Source organism: Neofelis nebulosa, chromosome 8, assembly GCF_028018385.1.
Source record: "Neofelis nebulosa isolate mNeoNeb1 chromosome 8, mNeoNeb1.pri, whole genome shotgun sequence".
Lineage (NCBI taxonomy): Eukaryota > Metazoa > Chordata > Mammalia > Carnivora > Felidae > Neofelis > Neofelis nebulosa.
This window is the reverse complement of record NC_080789.1, coordinates 112,061,543-112,085,454: the sequence shown is the minus strand read 5'-3', so window position 1 is coordinate 112,085,454 and position 23,912 is coordinate 112,061,543. Positions and strand designations below refer to the sequence as shown.

The window sequence follows — 23,912 nt, the reverse complement described above, 5'->3', positions numbered from 1 at the left end:
TTCCATAAACAGGGGAATAAACAAATGGTAAATCCATACAGTGGAATAGCACTCAGCCAAAAAAGGGAATGAACCATTCATATATACAATAATACGGATGAATCTCAAAATAATGATGCTGAGTGAAAGAAGCCAGACCAAAAAAAAGAAAGCATGCTATATAATTTCACTTGTGTAAATTATAGAAAACGCAAACTCATTCATAATTAAAAGAAAGTATATGGGTGGTTGCCTGGGGATGGAGTGGATGGCAGGAAGGCATTACCAAAGGGTGTGAGGAAACTTTGGGGATGATGATCTTTCTTGTGATGGTGATTTCACAGATGTATACACATGACAAAACATATCAGTTATATCCTTTAAATATGTGCAATTTATCATACATCATTTATGCCTCAAAAAAGCCATTTTAAAAACATACATGTCTTTTACACTTTTCTGCAATCACCTCTGTTTTTTTTTAATTTTTATTTTTGAGAAAGAGAGAGAAACAGAGTGCAAATGGGGGAGGGGCAGAGAGAGAAGAAGACACAGAACTTGAAGCAGGCTCCAGGATCTGAGCCTTCAGCACAGAGCCTGACGTGGGGCTCGGACTCCCCAACTGTGAAATCATGACCTGAGCCAAAGTCGGTTGCTTAACCAACTGAGCCACCCAGGCGCCCTATCCTGTTTATCTTTTAAGATGCAACTTAAGCAACCATCAGCTTCTCCTTTCTTGGCCACTGCCACACACAATCGGTCTAGGCCAACTCTGTGTTCCTTGTTGCTCTACAGTAACACTCAGGGCATTTTTAAAAAGGATTGATTAGCTTGTGTGGTATTAAACGTCAGGGCTCCATCTTTCACATTTGTGTCCTTGGCACCTACCATGATACCAGGCACATAGATATTCAGTGACTGTTGAATAATGAATAAATAAAAGAATTTAAAATATTTACCGTGCATCTTCTAAAACACTAAATACCAAAGTTGGGATATAATACATGCTTATCATTCAATAAAGAATGGATGGATGGATGGATGGATGGAGATGCACTGGCATGACAATCCCTGAGCCTATAGCATCTGAAGTTGTATTTCCCCATAACCTGGAGTTAGCCTCTTCCGACATCTTCCCTTAAAACGTTCTCAGTAGATGTAGTGTCCCAGGTAAGCATCCCAGATTCCCTACTTTCTCCATATCAGGCATCAGTAGATCCAGTCCACTCCAGAGCTTTGTTTCAATCTCTCTTGTGACACCAAGACTTTTTCCAGGACTTTCCAAATCAATACGTCACCTGGAGAATGTTCTACTTTGTCATGGTGCTAAGTGGGGGGAAATGGAATAAATTATTCCAGTCGGATGCCTTCTTTTCTTCCTAATAAACCCCAATTTCCCAAATTATAATTAAAAGGAAAATATTAGAGCACAAACAGAATTAGAACATTGAATTGCTGTATTTGGTGGAGTTTCTTCTCTAAATCCACATCAATAGGCAATTTAACAATAGGAGAAATCTCAATGGGAGTTCAACAGATGAAATTAACACAGCACATAGCTCTGGACTAAAATATTTCTTTGCCCATGTAATTGCTTGCAGCCACCCTTGTGTAAAAGCCCCCATCAGATTACAGGATTTGTTGTATGTAAATTTAAGACTAAATGGCTGGTAGCACCTTTCAGCTCTGCGATGCTGGAAATGAGTTTTTTAATAGGAAATTAGATTAGTAATATTTTAGTCAACAAAAATGTGGAAAAATTCTGCATAAAGATGAGAAAATCATTCATGCAAGGAGACTTTTAGAATCAAGAGTGAACAATTGTTGAAATTTGTGAATGGTTATTCACAAAAAGATTCCTCTGCACTTCTTCTGGCCAAAGTCCAGGGCAGAAAAAAAAAATGATTTTCTTCATACCTTTATCACCAGATTCCAGTACAATTAGTGTTCTGGATAATGGCAGGATAGTCCCTTCCTCCACAGCTCCCTACAGTTTGCCTATAACCTGGGAACTTAAATCAGCTGCAGGGCAAATAGAGTGCCTTCTGCATCTGAATGTATGGGATATGGGCAGGGATGCATCCTAGAAACATTAGCATGTGGCCCCTGGAAGGCTGAGTGGGGACACAAAGTGGGAAGGGTGATAGGGGGAGGGAGGTGGAATCTGCATGTCTGGTCTCCTTGCTCCAGCAAATGTACCTGGCTGGGTTCTGGGTTCCTAGAACCAGGTCCAGGCAGGCCTTACCTCTGGTTCTAGGCCAGCAGTAAAGGAAATTTGACACCAGGGTCTCTCTCACCCCAGGAAAAGTGGACTTGGGAATTTAGTACAGAGCTTGCAATACCAGTGAGGAGGACAAAACCAAGGCAGAGAGAATCGTACTTAAGGGCCAGGCACAGAAGCCCCAAGTGCCATGTTAAGGAGGAAGACCAGAGGTTTCTTTTTTGGCGACAATGCCTAGAAAGATCACTTGAGCAGGGGAAAATCTAGGTTTTTTGGAGTATGAAACTCATACAATTAAAGGAGCTCTCTTTATAAAAGAATAGAAAATTATGAATATCCCACTGGGCACAAGGTCTTGGAAGGGGCCTTGCAAGAGAGCAGCCCTGGAGCTTAAGCTTCATGAGTTCGCCTGTTAATCTGCCTCTGCCCACAATACATACATGCAAAAAGCGGGAGAAACTGTTTATGAGTCTGTGACCCATGGCTGGGGAGAAAACTACAGCAAGAGATTGGTTGTTTTTCTTCACTGAGGTTGGGTGATGTAGAGTGAGTGTGCAGAGCACTGGTGTTGGGGTCTGGTCCCAGACGAGGAACATTAAACTAGCTGGAAGTAGCCTGTCCAGCCCTCCTCCACTGGAAGCAGGGAACACATGGTGTGTGTCCTGCCAATAGGCACAGGCCTGAAAAATGCTGTGACCCTCTCTTCAAAATGGCCTTTCAGAGAGCTTCTTAGAGGGAGCATGACAGCAGAGGACTAGGTCGAATCAAAGGGCCAGAGGAGCCTGAAGAAGGGGTTTTTGGTCTCCCCTGCTTCAATTGTGCAACTCTAAGGACCAAAATAGAATATTGCTGCACGTGATGTGCTTCTATAAATTCAGACTTCCTAGCTACTTTCCAGAATTTCTGATAGTGGAAAATAGCCTTAGAATTCCCACCTTCCCAAACATAAGCACCTACTAGGGACCAGGCATGATGAGAGATGCACTACAAACATATAGATTGGCATGTCATTCAGGTAATGTTTTTTAAATTTTTTAATGTTTATTTATTATTGACAGAGAGAGAGAGAGAGAGAGAGAGAGAGAGAGACAGAGCATGAGTGGGGGAGGGGCAGAGACAGGGAGACACAGAATCTGAAACAGGCTCCAGGCTCTGTCAGCACAGAGACCAACATGGGATTCGAACTCACAGACAGCGAGATCATGACCTGAGCCGAAGTTGGATGCTCAACCAACTGAGCCACCCAGGCACCCCCAGGTAATGTTTTTTTAAATTGTGTAATTCACTTGAAGGGAATAATGCTTCAGGCACCTAATGGCAGGTCAGATTTCAACCATAAGAGAAACCACATTTGAAAGGGGTCCATAATTTAAATAGTGCTCTGTAACAAATACTCCCCAAATGGTATTTGCTCTCATAGTTTCTGTGAGTCAGGAATCTAGGTGAGACTTCACTGGGCTCTCTGTTTCAGGCTCTCTCAAGGCTCCAGCCATGATGTCAGCTGAACTGGGATATCATCAGAGAGCTCATCTGGGGAAGAACTCTCCCTCACACTGTCGCTGGCAGCATTCAGCTCCTCACATGCTGGATAGAAAAGGCTCTTGGTTCCTTGACAAATGGGCCTCTCAATATGGTAACTTGTCTTCTCAGAGGGAGCATGCAAGGACAGCCGAAGAGAAAGTGCCAGCATGATGGAAGCCACAGTCTCTGATAACTGAATTGTGGAGTAGACAACCCATCACATTTGCTGTAATTTATTCATTAGAAACAGGTAGGTGGGGATCATGGGATGCCATTATAGAAGTAGCCTAGAACATGTCTCTTTCCTAAGTTGAACACTTCTTCCCTTTCAAACTGCATCTTAGGAGAGGAAAAAAGTGGTCCCTGGCTGCCTGCGGGCTGCTCTAGTGAGGGTCTTCTCTGCCCTGATGCACCAGCTGCTCTGAAGGACAGAGCGTGGCCTGGGCTGGGAACTGCCTATGGATAAGCCACTGAACCTCTCCTAGTGAATCTTCCTCTGTGATAGGAAGATAAGGTATGCCTTGCAGAAACTATGAGGAACAAATGAGTTGGCATCTACATAATGCCTGATCAGTAACTAGTATTCAATCATTTTATTTCCCTTACACATGTTTTAAGGTATTTCTTGTCCCTCTGACAGAAAACATCACCCATCCTGTCCTCTACCCTAAAACTGTTCTGGGCTCCCTCCTGTGGCTACCTCCCTCACCTTGGAACCCACACCACTTTCCGCCTATTCCACACATCTCAACTTTGGAGTTCAATCAATTATAAGAGACTGTTAAAGACTGAGAACACTCTAATGGAATATGGTCTTTTATTTTGGGCAAATAATGTTCCCTAATGCTTTCATGTTGAAAATGACATCTCCTCCTAAACAGTTGGCTGTTTGAAGGTAGGAACTCTGCCCAAGATATTTTGTTATTGTTTTCAATGTTTGGCACAGAATTCAGTCCATGATGCCTGCCCAATTGCTGAACTGACTTATCCCTCAATCAGAATGAAATTGATCCTATCATGTTGACTTTCTGCACTGCTGTTAGGTGAGGAATTATGCGATTGACAAGCTGACAGGTCCCCAAAGAGTCTGGACTTGCTTTAAGTTAATCAATGAATCAAGAACATTTCAGGGAAACCACCATAAGGAAAGGCCCTTAGGGGGATACAAAAACACACAAATACAGTCTTGGCCTCCAGGAAGCCAAGAAACCAATGAGAGCAATAAGATGCCAGCACACAAAATCATTACCAAGAATGAAGAATTAAGCATAAGAAGTGCTCAAAGGAATATGTAATTGAAGAGCTCTGTGTGGAGAGAAATCATGAGCCTAGAGCATCTGGAAGGAATTTTATATCAGGAGATGGAAACTGAGTTGGACTTTGAAAGATGAGTAGGATTCAAGAAGGAGAATGGCTGATGGTGAGGGGTGGTGGTGGGAGATCTTCTGGTCCAGAGTGACATAGACCCAAAAGTCAGACAGGAATGCAGGATGTGATGCTAGGAGGTAAAGTTTAGAGGTGGGATATAATGAGAGAGAAGTCTGGAAAGGTAAGTCTGGTTCATAGCTTCAAAGCCAGACTAAGAAAGTTGGACATCTTTTCATAGACCATGAGGATCTGTGAGCTCCTTGAACTGCAGAATGGCTTGATAATGTTGGCCCTGAAGAAGGATGGCTGGCTTCAAGGTACTAGAAACTATTCAGATGGCTCTGAATAGTCTAGAAAGTCACCCCTTGGTCAAACTGGTCCTGACCACCAGGGACTATTAGGGCTCAGAATGTTTGTGTTCCTCAATGCTTGTATGTCTGCCTAAGTTGGACACTGCTTGCTCACAGTTGGGCATTACTTCTACATGCTGGTCTATTTTCATGCAGGGAGCCCTTCTTGTTGCAAAAGAAACAAAACAAAAACAAAAGCAAGAAGGAGTCATTTGAGAATTCTTGCAACATCTGTGCAAGCTGGGTAATGGACAAATATTCTCTTACCTGGGACCATACCCTCACTGAGCTGCAGAATCAGGAAAATTAAAGAATGAGTAGATTTAATAGGTTTTTTTAGTGTGTCCCCCAAGATAGTACCCAATTGTTCCCCATAGTATAGAATTAAATTACTCTGAAACACTACTACTTCCCAAGAAACCAGATAATCTTAATAATTTAAGAAACTTAAGGAGAATAATAAGCTTCAAAAAACAAATTATGATTTTATAGTTATTTATGAAACTACCATACAAACATGTGGGGAAATCCCTTAGAAGCATAACAAACCCAAAAAATGAGTCAAAGTAAATATTCTGAATGCATTCATCTAATCCTCAGAAAGCAACAGTGCTATCAGTCATCAGCAGGCCCGGCCAGATGAGCAAGCTCTTCTGGGAACAACAGTGGTGGTTTCTGCTCATAGAGTAAAAGTCAAATCCTTAATCCTGGAAAGATTATTGGGAACAGGGTCCCAGCCAGTGCAGGCACTCTGAGTGCATGATAAATGGGAGACAAAAGCTTCCAACAGTAAGTTTGTGTAAAAGTCTTCTGCTGGAGAAAAGGAGGAAACAGGAAAGAAGGACCAGTGGATGGGGGATGAAGAGCATAGATTTCTATGAACAGAATGATCTGTTCAGGATATAGTTTTCTGAGCATCCATGTAAAATCCCTTTTGAGCCCCTTGGATAGAAGTGATGACCATAGGAAAAACCTATGGAGATAATTTCACAAAGGAATAATCTGTGAAGAATAAAAACTAACATTTGGGGGGCACTTACTATGTTCTAAGCATGGAAATAAGCCATTGCATTACAAGTTAATCCTTTAAACAACCCTGTGAGGTGGGTACTCTTACTGTCCCTGTTTCACAGAGAAGGATACTAAAGTTTGAAGGGATTAAAGTCCAAGATCACCTAGTACTAAGTGGCAAAGCTGGGATTCAAACCCAGATCACCTAACTCAAGTCCAGTCTCTTTGACATTGCAGTAAATTGTATCACAAGCAAGGCTAAGAACAATTCCACTCAAATCAGGGCAATCAGAGGGGAACAGTGAGCCTCAGTGGGTCATTGAGGGCTCCAGAAAACCAGATCTTGGGCACAAGCATTGGTGAATTCACAGAGGGCACTAGCAGCAGAGGCAGTGGCTCCCTGGGTAACAGACAGGAGCAAGGCAGGCTAAATACAGACCTTGAGAGAGCAGAGGGTCACAGAGATCCTGGGGCTGGGAGCCCTCAACATTAGATGGCAGGGGAAGAGACTGTGCAGGGAGGTGACAGAACAATAGAAGAGAAGAGGGTCCAGGACAGATCCTGGAGGAATACCACTATATCAGGGATGAACAAAGGGATCCCAAAATCAAAACTGAGAAGGAGGGGGGTCAAAATTCCACCAACCCAATTCTATTAAAACATGTTGAATTTCATTTAGGGATAACTCTCAAATACAGTCACTGAAGTTCAGGAATTTATTTATTTATTTATTTATTTATTTATTTTTGAGAGAGAGAGAGAGAGAGAGAGAGAATCCCAAACAGGTGCCAAGCTCAACATGGGGCTCGATGCCCTGACCCTGGGATCATGACCTAAGCCGAAATCAAGGGTCGAGCAACCAACTGAGCCAGCCAGTCTTCCCAGGAGTATTTGTCTTTTTAAGTTTCTCTTTAGAGTCACACCAATATCTCTTTTCTTATAACTTCCTCTCCTGCTCTATTATTGTTTACAGAAAATACTACATAATTGCTTTAATTGAAAAAAGGAAAATTAAAAAGTCACTACAGGAAGAACATTTTTAAAATTCGTTTAAATAAAGTTTCATACAAAGCATTCACTCAACAAACACTGAGTGCCTACTACGAGAAAAAAGCCAGGAGCAGCCAGGTTAATTTCATGGTCAATTAATTTCCCAAAGTCAACCTATCAGAAGTGATGGATGTAGTGCCCTTGGGTGCCATCTGGGGACAGCAGAGTGTCATCCCAGCCTGGGGTTCATTTGGAGAGAGGCAATCTGAGCTGTTGGGTCTAACCAAAAGATAATGGAGCATGGGTCACCAAAGAAGGACCTGCTCAGGGTAGAAGTAAAGCCAAAGCCAGAAACAAGCCTAGAATACATACGAGGATTAAGCAAATCCTGATGTTAACTGGATGAAAAGAACAATATGGAGATCAAGGCATCAGAATCATGTCTTGGAGCTAGCCTAAGATCAAGAATACAGGATGCTCTAATGGGGTATCAAAGGGCTCCATCTATTTTTAAGACAATGGCCCAAAGTATCTGCATTTGAATGGACCTGAGTCTGCTGTGGCATGTGGATGAATCACTTTATAAAGTGTTGCAACATGCCTTTGGGAATTTCACTTTCAGATTCACCAAAATGGGATTTAACATGTGTGTCCCTAAAACCCCTAGTATTAGTGGGTTTTTTTTTCCCCAGCTGATGGTCTCATTTTCACAGTAAAAGCCACAGATCTTAGAAAAAAAAAAAAAAAAAAAAAAAAAAAAAAAAAAAAAAAACCAAAAAAAGTTTATTTAAAAAAATGGGCAAAGAGAAGATGCATGATGATTAAGTCGGACTAAAGGATACAGCATCTGAAAGGACAAAAACAAACAAAAAAAACAGTAACGGATCCATTAAAGTTACACTGTGGCAACAACCAGAATGCGGATTCTGGCAACAGATACTCCTTAATGTAAAGATTTCTTTAATGTAGGCTATTTAGCATGCCAACAACCTTAGGCCTTTGTTCTCCTTTGTAAGAAACTTTTAATCAGAGAGGGAGTAGCATTTCTGACCATTCAAGTATGATCAATACATCCACCTGTGCCAAGAGGCCATCTGCCAAAGCCAGCATTTTTGCCAGTCTCTCCAAGACTCGAGTGGAAATTTGGCACTCCTGACCAGAACATGAATTTTTGACGGTCTCCTAATGGCCAACATTATTAAATAGTAATCATATGGCTCTAGACTCCTAGGCTTCTGGTTATCTCAGGATTCAAAGGGCTGCATAAGGGCCAGGTGCCCGTTCTTTGTCCCATGTCCATTTTCTCCCAAGGATGAGCTGGGAAACTTATACCCCAAATGTCCATTGTGTTACACGAGTTCTCTATATCTCTGGCTCACTCTCTATTTGAACTCTAGTGAAACTAGAGTGAACTCTAGTAATCATGTGGACACATGTTAAAAAAGTTGTGATTTGAGGCATAAATGGGAAGAGAGAGACCCTGGGCTGATCTTTGCCCTGTAGAGAACATCTGCAGCCTACAGGTATCTCCAATGTTCCTTCTTCACTACAGTGTGACTCTTTAACCTAGAAATCAATCACAGCTAAGTGAGAGCTCTTATTTTTGGGATTTGTAAAAGCTGAACTTTTAAACAATTCTTTTTCTGATTAAACTTTAAAATCTTTCAATAAAGGCCACTCAGAAAAGATCAAGCCAAGAGTTCATCATAGCAAGGGAACTTTCACTTATTCTAGCTACTGAACCAGCGATTAAGAAAAGGAGTTTCCAGGGGCAGCTGGATGGCTCAGTTGAGCATCAGACTTTGGCTCAGGTCATGATCTCACAGTTCATGTGTCCGAACCCTGCATCAGGCTCTGTGCTTGACAGCCTGGAGCCTGCTTCAGATTCTTTCTTTCTCTCTCTCTCTCTCTCTCTCTCTCTCTCTCTGCCTCTCCCCCACTTGTGCTCTGTCTCTCAAAAATAAATAAATGTTAACAAAATTTTTTTAAGTAAAGGGGTTTCTGAACCAACCTGAGGATTTAGAAACTTTGGGCTCCTCCTTTTTGCACTTAGCTTTTTTCAGAAAAGGGAAACAAGAACCTCTTCCAAACCTCTCTCACACATACTAAGTTACAGGTAGTTTCTCTATTACTTTCTGCAGTCTAGGTCGCTGGTCAGTTACAACAAATTCCCACTGACCAAGGGGGTTTGGAGAGCAGCCAGACTAATTTTGATTAGTTATGCTTACCCATAGAGCACGGAATGGTTACCAGTTAGGAAGAGAGAGTTTTTTCCTAGACAGGAGCCAATCTAAATATTGGCTTTAAATTGGCAATAACTTGGGGGTGGGGAGGAGCAGCCATTTCAGATACAGAGTAGACTATTTGCTACTCCCAATCTGTAGGTAAGGAAACTCAAAATTTTGTCACCCAGTTGGAGATGGTTTTAGAGCACATCTTTCTCTGGGGCTTCTTGCAACATACCACAAAACAATAAGACTTTATGAAAAGAGAATGGTGAAATGTGGCACTTTTTATCATTCTATATCAATGTTTCCAACTTCAGTTATTACTCTTAATAGTAAGCAATATCAGAGAAAACATCTTCACTTCTTAGAACTTTCATGATCTGCACAGTGTTTTATTGAGAAAAAATGAACCAGATAGTACCCCTCTGTCTTGCCATTCAGTCTCAACTATGTTCTAAGACACATGAACTGGGTAGGAAGATATCCCAGGCAAGAGGAGGTTAGATCAACACAAAGTCTAGTGAATGATAGATAGAATGCAGATGGTTCTGGAAATCATCATGAATGGAGAGTTAACCTCAGATCTGCAACCCTAAAGGTGAGCATCTAGGATTCTCTACTAGTTCCCCAGTGTAGTTGACTGAGGGCCCTTGCTCCAGTCCCCTTGAAATCCACCCATTTCTCTGTGACAAGACCATGCTTTCCATGAGCTTCTCCCAGTCAACAGTGCAGCATAGACACTAAGCAGACTTGTTCTGGGTCTCTTCTGATGGGTGACTTTGGCACAAAGACTCTGCATGGGCCTTATCAAACATTCCCAGAACTTCATGTAGTCTACGGCCTTTCTTTCTCCCCTCTCTTCCTCACAGCATTGCATCATGGTCTGATGTCTCTCTCAGGTTCCCTTGGCTCCCTCCCCATCACCTCCCACCAGCATCCCCCTCCAATTCATCTATTGTACATCTAAGCTCATCTTGATGTCTGCCCCTCAGAGACCCAGACTAAGGCACACACTAACCCACTGAAAGAGGATCATGTCAATATACCAAAGACAAAGTACATAAATGTCATCACCACCACCAAATATTTTGAGCAGGTCATTCATTAATCTCAAGACAAACCAAGTTGCCCTCCAAGAAATTCAGTTGCATTTCTTTGGGTTTCTGCAATATCTGATACTGCACAGCCTTCCATCTTTTAGTTAATCTTTCTATCCATCCACCTGCATATGTTGTGCAGTTAATTTTCCTGAGATGTTGCTCTTATCCTACCTCTTCCCTGCTTGTTCTTCATGATGGCTTCCTCAGACATCCTCAAATCCATCCACTGGGAGCATTCCTCATGAGTCAAAAGTGACCCTGGTGTCCTGGTGTGAAGACCATGCCTTCTTTCCTTCAATGGGAGTCAAGAGGAGGCATAGGCTCAGAGTATGTCATAGTTTCCCCAGATCTCTTCACATCCATTTATAGGGGCTAAGAGAGGGCCACAGACACCTTCCCATCTACACCCCAAGTCATGCCTTGCCACCACAATGATCCATTTTTGCTGCTTATGGCAGTCATTGCAAGAGGCCCTAGATTCTCAGGGCACCCCTTACCCCTCACATTCTAATCCCTAGAAAACTCTGTACATCTGCTATTTTGTTCTCAATTCCACCTTTTTCACTTTAGACACCATCCCCAGTGCTTCAGGAATTCACTGAATGCAAAATCTGCATTCTCAACCTCTGCTCTGAATCCCAACTATCTGAGGCCCGGCTTCCCTACAGCCAGCACAAGAAGAAACAGTTCACCTCCTGCACCTCGCAGTCCTGGATTTAGAGCAAGAGTAGGCCTCTTCTGGGGTTCCTTGGTGGCTCAGATTCTTGATTTTGGCTCAGGTCATGTTCTCATGGTTAGTGATATGGAGCCCTGTGTTGGACTCTATGCTGACAGCATAGAGTGCTGTCACTCTTGGTGGCTTGGGATTCTCTCTTTCCCCCTCTCTCTCTCTGCTCCTCCCCTACTGACAGTCTCTCCTCTCTCTCTCTCTCTATTTCAAAATAAATAAATAAACATTAAAAAAGAAGTGTAGGCCTCTTCCTTTCCTCCCATTACACTGCAAGCCTGCATTTTCTCCTCAAAACTCATGTCTTTGGACTCCACCTCCAACCCAATCACCCTACATGGGTCTTATCACATCCTGCCTCACTGCCACTTTCACTGGTGCTGCTCCTGCCATCCTTTGTGTTGATGTCAGTATTCACAGTGATAACATCTGTGCTTCTCTGTGCCTTACACACCAGTCTTCCAGTTATCACTCATGTACCTTAACCACTCTCTCTAGGATTCTTCACTACCAACTTCAGCCCGGCCTCCATTTGTCTCTACAAGACTCAGCACCCCTGCTTTCCAGCTTTGCACGTGAGACCTTGTGAGGCCTGCCATGACCCCCAATCAGTATGGCGACCAGCCCCCACCCTCTACATACATACCTGCTCATCATATGCGGCTCATTTCCCCTCCACCACGCATCACTTTTCTTACACTCTTAACATTTACTTATTGAGTCGGTTGTTTATTGTCTCTCTCCTCTCACCGCCCACCCCACTCCCCTAACATACACTCAAACGTAAGCCAGATGAGGGCAGAGGTTTTTATCTAATGTATCCCAAGCTCCATAAACGGTGCCTGACACACTCAACAAGTGTGTGGTGAATTAATGAGTAACTGAATGCTCAAGAGTCTACCATTTCCCCGCTATGGGCCCCTGGTGTCTACACCTCTCTGCAGCTGGCTCCACCCTGCCTCGTCCAGCTCAGGTGCCCATGCCTGTCTCCACAGAGCTGCTCACACAGGCTAAGCCCCACTTCTTCAAGTTGCACATGGTGGTTTTTCTTACACAAGTCCTCCTCCCTCCTCTCCCCTCCTCAATGCCACCCTTTCATGGAAACACAAGCCCATGACCCACCTCCCCAGAGTCACCCTGACTCACCTCAAGCCAGGTGACCTTCCCTGTTTTGACCTTAGATGTCCTCCCACAGCTGTGGAGAAGGCCCGGGTGCCCTGGGGGTTCAATATACATTTGCTGACTGACTATTGCCATCACATGTGACCAACTCCAAAGCCAAAGAGTGAAAAGACAATAGCTAACTACAAAGTTTTGAAAATTTTTTTAAATTTAAGAATAATTTTTAAATAAAGTGATTATCTTTATTTCAATGGAGACACAGAAAAAGAAGTAAATACAAATCCTGGTCCAAACACTCAGTGAAAACTCTTATTAATATCGGGCGTATTGGTTCCCTTCCTTCACATGTACACATAAGCACACACTTGTCCATACATACATGCAGATGTGTGCAGTCAGTCAGGCTGGGGCACAACCTCACGTCCCACTTTCTTTTATTGAACATTATGTTGTCATCTTATTTCTGTGTTGGTGAAATGTATTTAGAAGCATTGGAGAAACTGATAACATAGCGCCACATTTTATACCATAATTTACTTAGCTTTTTTCCCTATTTTTACAGGGTTAAGTCCCATTTTCCTTTTATAAACAATGTTTGTTTTTTTAAAAAAAAAATCTCTGTCCGCTTTTTGAGCTGTTTCATTAGCTAGATTCTAATTAACATGCCTAATCTAGCTAGCTAGATTCTAGAAAATGAAACCTCAATGTCACAGGGGATGAAGTTTCCAGGTTCTTGATATACTGTCAAATTCTCGTTCAGTCTTCAGAACCCTTCAGGTCTCAGCTTACATGACACTGTCCCAACCTTTTGCTGTCCTCAGCTTAACTACCTACCCTGCCCCCGCCTCTTGCTCCCAGCAAATTTGTTTTGAGAGCTCTTGTCACAGTTTAACATACTACATTTATTAGTTTATTTAATTAATGTTGGCTTCTGCCTTTGAACTGCAGTTTTTATAAGAACATCAATGTCTCATTAGTTCACCAGTGAACACACAGTGACACACATTGGTATACATTCACCTCTGAATGAGTGAATGAATGCGTGAATACATGTATCGTCAAGACACAGGTGCACATGGCGTGAAGCGAGTTTGGGGATTTGGACTGCAGAGAAGCAGGAAGATACAACATTGCCCTCAGGCAAGGGGGCCCATAATGTTCCTTGCAAGACTCTTCACTCTCAGCATCTGAGAAGTAGGTGATAATTAGAATTGAATGTCTACCACCCCTCAGACCTCAGCTTTGCTTCCCTTTTTCTTCAGACCTCAGCAGCAGCCAAAGACTTCTAGGATTCCCTTATGTAGTCTAAAGTTCCTAAAGAGCTTTGCCCAGTGTCCACCTGCTTCTTGTCCTAATCAACATGCCCAGCCTTTCCAGAGGCGGTTGGTTTTTGTTCACACAGCACATATTTTGGGCTTGGAAATGGGATAGGTGTCTCACTCCTTACTGACACCTCCAGGTCATGATTCCTCCTTTCTCCATAACCTCCCACCTCACCCCCAACACACACACACTCCTTTGAAGCTGTTAATTAGATATAATATGTGTTATTTCACTCTTGGTGATGGTTTTCTATCAATCTTCATTCTGTGAAGATTTTAGCACCGGAATTGCTGTTTCACAACCATATTTATTGTTGTTGCTGATTTCAACACCCACGAAGAAGATCCTACTAACATATTGGTCTCTCTGTTCCTTGACTGCCTCACCTCCATTGATCTCGTCTTCTGCCTCACAGTCACACCTATCAGTATTCCCTCCAAAACTCTCCTCAAAGTGCCCACTCACTGCTGACTCCAATTCCCCAGCTCCAACCATTCCTTGACCGGAATCCATTGACCAACATTGTTTTGTGTCCTTACCTGACTCCTGTCCTCACTTTTCTCCTTGTCCAGCTCTGATCACGACTGTGGAAACTCTCTTGCTTCTCTCTTAGCCACCCTCCCCTGACAGAACACTAAGCCTGGCCCCCTTACCGTGCCATGAGTGTACCAGGCACTCTGCTGCCTCAGGAGTTTGCACTTGCGGTTCCTTCTGGGCATGCTCTTCTTTCAAACAGCCACGTGGCTCCCTCACCTCCTCAGATCCCTGCTCAACTGAGATCCCTGTCTGCTTGAAGTAGCAGCCCCCTCGCTCCCTTTTCATTTTCCATCCCACAATCCTCCTTTACTTTCTTCCTGCCAAGTTTCACGCTCTGTTATATAGCTATTCCCCACTAGAACGCAACTGTAACATTTACTGGCGTATTCTCAGCATCTAGCACAGCACTTGGCGGACTACGGGAGCCATAAATGAATGAATGAATATGAGATAATTATCTTTCCTAAACTGACTCCACATTCTACATTGCACATTTCAGGCCATATAAAGTGGCATCTTCCTTAAAAATCAATATTGGGCTCTTCATGGCCTTACAATTACCTTGAACGAATCACACAAACAGGATATCTGCGATTTTCAATTAATCCAGAGGGAACACCTAAAAGGACTGAAGATAGGCAGCAGAAGATACTAGCACAGTATATGAAGTAGCCAATCAGAGATAAGAAATCCCTGATGAGCCATCCCCTACAGAATGGAGAGAACATTTCCTGGCTTACGGGAAGGAGAGCCGGAGCCAAGGGAAGTGCCTCGTTCAGCTGGATTAGTTATTGGAAACTCGTTTCCTTAGGCCAGCCAGTTCTTCCAGACACTGAGTCTGTGGCTGTCTCTGTCTCTTCTCTAGGGGCAGGGGATCAGAGGAGAGGGGACTGGAGCATTGGCCACTGGCTCCTGCCTCACAACCCAACTGTTCATTTAAAGAAGCAAGGAACTGAGGATAGACAGGGCCCTCTCAGGGGAACCCCAGGGAGCGTCCCCGGCAGCACTGGGCCTGGGATGCTGCACAAAATGCCTGCTGCTCTGAAACCTCTCAGTGGCTGCCAGTGTTTCTCTCTGAGATGCTGAACTGTGTTTGATTAGGATCTTGATTGAAATAAGCCACTCGTTTCCTTGGGAATGTTTCAGAGCTAAAAGTTTCTTTCCATGCATAATTAATATTCTACCTCTTTGAAGATAAATTTTATCTATCCAACTCTATAAATGGATCATTTCCCCCTGGCTATTACTGTGTCGTCTCCTTAACAAAAATAAGATAAAATACAAAGAATAATGATATGTAAAGAAAAAAAAATCATCACTAAAAATGATTTACATTTTTATTCCCAATGCGAAAGCTTAAGAATGTTTTTAATGCATGTCCAGCTTGAAACCCACTCCACATGTCTTACAACATTTCGTAACAGGCTTTTCCCATCTGTGCTGAAAACAGCTGATGATTTAATGCAAATTGTTATTGTTTCACAATCTCCCAGTGATCTTTTCTATTTTGTTTCAGGATTTGGGGTCTCTTTTGCATCTGCTTCAGAAATGCGGCTGCTAGGATTGGCTTTTTGTCGTGGCCACTCTGTGCTCCGCTATATCCTCTTTTCTTCCTATTTCAGATACTAATTTTATCATTTTTTGAAATTTCGCTGTCTTCAATTTCATGTGACTCTTTTCTTTTCTTTTCTGAACGTTAAAACCTGGCTGAGTTAGGAATGAATACCTTCTGGTCTAAGAGATTTAAATAGTGAAGCAGAGGACCCAAAGCATGGAACAGTGGTTATCAACAAGAGAACCAGTGGGGTCTGCAAATCCACATGGAAGCCTGGCATGATCTATTTCAGTAAATATTTGAAATTTAAAACACACTGGCCCTACAATGTGAATAAACCATTTTGTTTATGTCATGTAATGTATATATTTACAATATGTGATATATGCATATGGAATTTTCAAGTATATGTAAATGGCATGGTGGTTACCAAATTTATTTTCAAGACATTACTATCTTCATCACTCTTTATACATTATATGGTGTTTCTCTTCCCAATCAATGAGTTATCATTAAGTAAGGACCTTAAAATTGTTAAAAACAAACAAAAAAACCTCTGCTTTTGATACAACTTTACACCGCAAAGGTGGGCTGCTGTCAGAACAATGGGTTTTATGTTCTGATGGAGCTGCTCACCAACTGGCAAGCCACGAACTCAGGGAGTCTCAGTTTCCTCATGTGTAGAACTGGGCTCTCATTTCTCTAACCTGCTTCACGGGGTTTGGAGACTCAGAGAAGATGAGAAAGTTGTGCAAAATTGTAAAGTGCTACATGAACAAATCAAGCAAAGTGGAAGCCAGGGGTGGCCTGTGTACTCTCATTGCAGGTTCAGATTTTGTGGAATCTGAATCTGTAGAATCTGGTTGCCTGAACTAGAGTGGGAGCTCCTTGGGCTCAGATGGGAGTCAAGCCAAGCAGATAAAAGGAAGGAAAGTTTGGAAATGGAGTTGAAGGTTGGGGCACGTGTAGGACAAATTCACTCTGAGGCTTCACAAGGCAAGTTCAAAGGTTTGCGTTACTCCAAAATACCCCCCATTCATTGGCGAGCCCTAATCTGACCTGTCTCTGGGTTGTTACGTTAATGTCTTCACCCATTTCATCCCAACATAAACAGCGGTGATAGTATGTTGCCACTGACAACTAGAGCTAAATAAAAGCAAGTCAGATATGAACTGAACCCTGAAACCAGATCATTAGCCAAGGTCACGACTGGTTTAGAAATTTGTGTTTTCCTTCCTGTCACTTGCCAGCAATATATGGCACTTTTCCCCCTTGTAGTTTGCAGTCGGCTGGGCCCTGAGCCACGGAGACTGTTTTTAATGGCAAAATCTTCAAAGTTGTACTTAAAATATTTGCATCATAAAATCCTTCATGGGAGCCAAACTTCAGCTTCGGGAGGAGCCTCCTAGCAAGTGGCAAACTTGCCTTCAGAGACCGGAGAAGGGCTCCTGCCACCAGCACCACCTTCCAGCCGTTGATCTGCTGGGGCTGACGACACCCCGGGAATAGAGTCGGAGCATCATGAGACATCCACAGTGTCTGGGAACAAACTCCAAATGGCTTTTCTAAGCCAACAACAGTGTGAGGTGACTCAGCAGTTAGTTGAGCAATTCAGAAAAACGTGTTTTTCACACATTTAATTGATCCTGTGAGCAAATAAGCGCTGAGGATGAAAGATGAGTAATTGTTCAGTCTCGCCGTGGGAGAGCTCTATCCTCGTTTCTTGTACTCTCCTCCTGTGTCCAGTACGGAATGGATCCTCCTGTGTCCAGTACGGAATGGATCTTCCTGGGGAGTGACAGGCCAATGCACATATTATTTGCTTTAAAAAAATTAAAAATCAGAAAATAAAAACATCATTTACATCTGAATTCAGAAAGGAAGAAAAAAAAATCTTGTCTTCAGCAAAGGATGCCTGATCTTATAGGACTCATAATGGAAGCCTTTCAAAATGAAATTCTATAATATGGGGTTTAGCCTACAGAAATGAGACGTATGAACACAGGACACCCATGTATTTTTTACTTTGCTGAATGGGATATGAAAACTCGAGGAAGAGGAAGAACAGGGGATGAGCACTGGCTGGGAAGATGGAGAATTTTAGAGAAAAGCACCCATCTAATGGGAAATAAGTCCCTTCTACATGGAGTTCAATGACACTCTCCCCCCTTCCCCATGAGATTTAAGGTAAAATATCAGTTTCTTGTTAAAAAAAAAAAAAGCTTATGCTCAAAATTATAACCCTCATCCTCCACACATTAAAAAAAAATTAAATTTAATTCAACCAGCATTGTGATCTAATCATTACTCAGAGCTGAAGGTGGCTTTCCATTATAGCATCTCCGTCACTCTCACTTTCTGACCTGTGAACGTTCTTATTAGCTGCTTTATTAAGATGATATCCTGTGTCTGAAGTAAGAAAAGAGGATTATCTCCTTACCTGACATGTCACCAGTGGAGTAATCTTTGTTAAAAAGAAAAGGAAAGGAAAGGAGAGGAGAGGAGAGGAGAGAAAAAAGAAGAAGAAAAGAAGAAAGAACTGAGTTACATAGACATTTACATTTTTGTCACACTATATGATCCACAGAAGACATCCATAATGGGATATACTTAGAGGTAGTTAGATGAACCTTAGTGACTTATTCTTCCAGGACAAGCAAACAAAACCAGAAGCAAAGTACTATCTGCTTCATCTTAGGTTGATTTCAACTGGGGCAAGACCTGGGTGTCAAGGACTCATAGGATGACATAAAGAACACATTAAACTAACCAGAAAAATATAGAATTACATACACATTTTACATGTGCTACATATGCCCATTACACTCACATGCAAACACGTGTACTTTCTAATAAAAACTATTGGAGAAAGGAGGGAAGTTTGGAAGATGGTGGCCTTATTTGGGTTAATCACCAGCAATTATGTGGACAGAGAAGCCTTGTCCCTTCCCTCTGGCCTTGTTTTCAGACTCATGTGGGAACAGGATCACAAAAGCACACTGCTGGCCAAGTGGTCAGCTCTGTTCACTTATTTGCTGCCCTTCTTCAAAATGGGTTTGCAGTTAAATCAATTGCCCCCAAAGAAACAGAAAATTTGTTTGGTTTATGGTCCTTTATTGGATACATTTGACTTCTGTGGCAGAAGTGAGAAGCCAAGGTGCCACTTTCCTTTCTATTAGTGGGACAGCCCTATCAGCCATGGGATGCTTTGACTTCTGAACTGTCTTTGGTCTAACCAGCCACAGGGAGAAGAGATGGGTGATAGTGTTTAACTTACATATGATACAGAGGTCTTATATCATATTATCTTATAAACTAATTATAAGTATTTATAAGACTTTATATAGCCTTGATGGACTGAGTGGTGATAATGTAACCGTGGGACCATCTTTACTGAGGGACAACAGTCACTCCACTCCCATCCTCATCTGAGTGTGGGCCTTGGTGGTGCCACTGACCCCCTTTTGTGACTCGGGACTACCCCCCCCCCCCAAGGCCATAGAGCCCAGTGCCCATGCTGACTACCCTTGGCCTGGCTCTTGCTGTAGATACGCTCTTCCCGCGATCCTGCCGGGTCCTTTGGAATTGCTCTGGAGCCAGAGGTCAGCCATTTGGACAAGACTGCTCTGTAGAGCATGTCCCCCTTCTGTGCTGATTCATATCTAGTCCTACTTCTCTCAGTGTAGCTCAAATTGTCAGTTTTAATCTACAAATCCCTTTGTGATTGGGGTCCCCCAACATACAACATTACCTCTCCTGCTCCACTTCTCACTGTCCGTTGAGATAAACAACCTGTGAGTTTTGGCATTTGCAATGGGCCTCCTGGTCAGTTAGAAAATTAACAAATCTGTCCATCTTCTCTTTTCTACTTCCCCACACCTCGCATGCATATAAGAACCAAAGACGTGCCATTTTCTTGGCTTGCTACACACCTCTCATAACTAATCCTGAGGTGACAGAATTGGATTTAGTGACAGGCCGAAGGCTGCTATGACAACCAGCTGATGTAGGCACCCCACACGGAGGGAATTTGCAACAGGTCTGTGCAAAGCTTGCCCTTTGCGGGAGGCGGGGGGCGGGGGGGGGGCGGGTGGTGGTGCGCACAGGGATATTTGTGTGCAAGACGCATCTGGGGTAGATCTAGTGCCCTTTATGCCTTCAAAGTACCATATACATATTAATGAATCTAAAAGATATAGCAAAGCCTTATTGTGTAATTTGGAAATAAGAACTGGTTGGTATTGAAAGTGGAAAAGAATCTGGACTTTTCTCTGGGCTCATGGTACGCAAGGCTAGGACTCCCTCAAAATGTTTGGCTTGCTGAAATGATCCAGAGGGAGCAAAGGAAAATAATGGGAATATTATGTAGCTTTCTGAATAATTTTTCTTTTATTTAGCTCTAGAGTATTGGCTCCTTCAATTCCAAATTCCCCAGGCTTCTTTTGGCAGCCTGAGCCTTCCAGTAAACTCATTAAGCACGTTCTTTTCTCTTTCTTGTCCCCTCCTCAGGTGTTCAAGTAAGCAGTCAATCATGCACTTCCATCTCTGCACACAGATATAAGGAAACTTTCAACTTTTTCTAAATACGAAAAAAGAAATCACACCTGCTAATATACTTAAAAAAAATAAATGAACCACCCAAAACCCAGCTAGGAGTTTCCACAGGAGCACTAGAGACACCACAAAGAACAGGAAGAAATATGCCTTTTATTAGAAGTCTCATATGTACAGGGAAAGCTGTTTCTCACAGCTCAAGGAAGGCTGTAAGAAAAAGCTGCTGTCATCCAAGGTCACTGTGCTTACATTGGTAACACCATTTAAACATTGCCACACATTATGAACACATAGAACCATTACACAGAAATGCAAAAGAGACACAGGTACGTGTGGACACTTCACATATTTTCTAAAAACAAGTGGACACAAAAATACAATGTGCCAGTAAAAAAAAAAAAAGGCATATCGGTACATGTCTTTTTTTGTTTGTTTTCTCTTTTTTTGTTAATACATGGTGTGCTGAGCTTTCATCTCAAGTTTTCTTCACATCGGGATTTGCAGGCACTTTAGCAACCCAGCCATGGTTCACAACACATGACGTTCAGACGGACAGCTCAAAACACAGGAGCAATCGAGGTCCTTGTGACCCCCACACACATTACAATATTGACATGAGAGCAATCTTTTGTTACCACTGTTTGGTGATGTAACAGCTTTTCCCTTATCTGTCTTCGTTTTGTGGCAGAATTATCTAGTAGCATGGATGGCATCACCAGGCAGAGATACAGCATCTGGGTGTGCTAGACAAACGTGATTTCCAACTGACTTTAAAAACTGTAGCAAGCCGATGAGTTTTTAGAATCCCAAAACGACTGTGTGATTTATCTTTGTCTCACTCTATGCCCTTCCTGCCAACCTGTCAAACGAAAACTAATTAAAATAATTACTGGGATGTTGTGGGCCAGAAGCTCATCCTGGGAGAATTCTTTTCTTAGCTACCACCTCCCACGTCATGATATGCACAGGGCCGGTGGGCAGGCTCCATTCTTCCCCGACCAGAAGTCACTCCCTGTCCCTCGTCCCCCACACAGAGCTGCGCTGACTCAACACACGTGTCAGGAACATGACCGAACAAGTGTATTTATAAACACAGACTACAATGATCGCTTTATTGGTAATGTCGAGTTATAAGGCAGTTGCAAAAGGACCCCCATGATAACCAGACAGTGTTGGATATGGCTTAGCTTCTTTACTAGGATGAAGGAACTTTCCTGTTGCAAGGAGCTGGGAGAGAACAGGGAAAACCACACTGATCACAAAGTACCATAAATGACTGTGCTGTGAAGTACCATAAAGCCCCAATTTCTGGTGTATGTCACCCACTTTGATCCACCAGAGATTGGGATGTCGCCTCACATCAAAGAAAACTGAAAGGGGAGAAGGAGGGATCAATATCACCTTCAACTTCAAGGTAATTTGTCACAAGTTGTAGGGGGCTGTAACATAAAGCCATGGACATCTCATGGGGGAGGTGAACATTCCCGGTACTCCAGAGAGGTGCAGAGCATGTGAATGCCTCGAACAGATGATTGTCAGATGGTGGGAAATCCTTCCATGAAATAGACACTTGAGACATAGTGGCAAAGACATTAAGGCCTTCCATTTCTTCGCCCATACTGCTTAAAGGCACTGATACCAACAAACAGAAAAATTCCATAGTACCATCAAGGTTTTAAAAAAACTCCCAAAATACAAGTCTTCATAAGAAAATGTCCTTTATTGCATGACATGAAGCCTCCACTCTTCTCCTGTTCAGGAATAGAAGGGTTTCCCTTTCTCAGGAGTCTGGAGTCTGTTCAGCCTAGCGACCTGAGAAGGGGAGGGGGGCACATCCTGCCGGAAGGGCCCCTTGGGAGGGGTGTAAGTGGGGTCCTGGACTTTCTTGTATGAGTCATAGTTGTTGAGCCCCTCGGGAGGAGGAGGCTGCTTCTTCATCTGTTGCTCTTTCCGCCTCTGTTCCTGGCGAAGGAGCTCCTGGGTCTCCAGCATCACCCTGGCGTTGAAGCCGTGCCCGCCCAGATAGCCGTTCCTGGAGCCCTGGTAGCTGGAGTATCTGGGGTTCTCCTTGGCACTCTGGAAGCCTTCCCCAGGGGGGTAGTTCTGCTCCCAGGAATCCTGGGACACAGAGCTGGCGTTTTTCCTGCTTTGCCTAGAAAAGCAAATCCCAAAGGTTAGTGTGAGGCTTGGGAGAAGGGGAGAGAGAGAAAGGAAAGGGAGAAAGGAGGTGGGGGAGGGGGGGAGTGGAATATGCATTTGAACCTCTCAACCAATAGTGCTGCACTGCAATCCTGTGTCAGCCACAGTGATGCGAGCTGGAGGATTAACACAGGACTGTCCTCAGCAAACAATGGCTAAACAGGAGAGAGCACTGAGGGCCTGGGTGGCTATCCAAAAGTAAGGGTCCTCCTTCTGTGTCTCCGTAGGCACTATTGATTCTGCATAGGGTAACAGTACCTCCTGCAATTTAGACACACTGGCAAGACTCTGTACGGGGGTATTAGTGATCTGGCAGCTTCTACCCCAGCAGGAATTGCTCGTTTTAGAATGTTACAATTCAATCCTAAATAAGCAAAACAAATATTTTACACAGCTGCCACCATAATGCCCGAGACACTAGCTAATAGGAAGTACATGTAATGGATTACAATATGAGTTCAGTTATGAAAGATTTAAGTCTAGACTCCTATATGATTAAAAATGCAACAGGCAGTCCCTTAAAGTCCTGGCTTTCGAGATGTATACGTCAGCAACTGACACTCTCCAGCATATATGCTCATCAGGCCTGTAGAACCTGGGAAGTCTGTAAAGTAAGCACTATTTTCCTACACACCTTACCCTCCCTGAAGGCAGGGATAACCTACTTAACTCCCATTCTGTCACTCCAGGATAGGGAAATAAATCAGAGCCATATAGAAATTTCTAAGTCTTATCACTTCTGCAATAAAGTTGCACATCATTTCAGGAAACATTATTGTTTTGAAACATCTTTAATTTACTATCAAGTCTCTAGATGCTTTTATGAATTTACAATAAGATTGGCTATGATAAAGTAAAACAATTTGTGCCAGAAAGGAAGACATGTCCTAATTTTTCGCCTTAAAAATGGAAGAGAGGAAGAGAGAATTGAGTAATAAAACAAAATATATTGCTCCATTTATCAATAAGAAAATCATTTGGCGACAGTATGTATTGCTCAGGCTTTCACATCAACACACACAACATGACAGGATGTTCAGAAAGACTCTGAAGGGAAAATGCGATCTATGCAGACACCGGGGCTCTCACAGGAATGAAGCATTTGCATTTTTGAACATTGAGAAGTG

At 42.9% G+C, this 23,912-nt stretch overlaps 1 protein-coding gene across 20 annotated transcripts in view; it reads right to left on the bottom strand.

Annotated features, from left to right (window-relative positions):
• Positions 1-20,719: 20,719 nt before the first annotated feature.
• Positions 20,720-23,912, bottom strand: part of PARD3 (par-3 family cell polarity regulator) — a 668,338-nt gene continuing 665,145 nt past the window's right edge. For all 20 annotated transcript variants that reach the window (XM_058681495.1, XM_058681510.1, XM_058681501.1 and 17 more), the window contains one exon: positions 20,720-22,738. In XM_058681495.1, the coding sequence (XP_058537478.1) occupies positions 22,342-22,738 (397 nt within the window). In that variant the 3' untranslated portion in view covers positions 20,720-22,341. The remainder of the gene's footprint in view (positions 22,739-23,912) is intronic.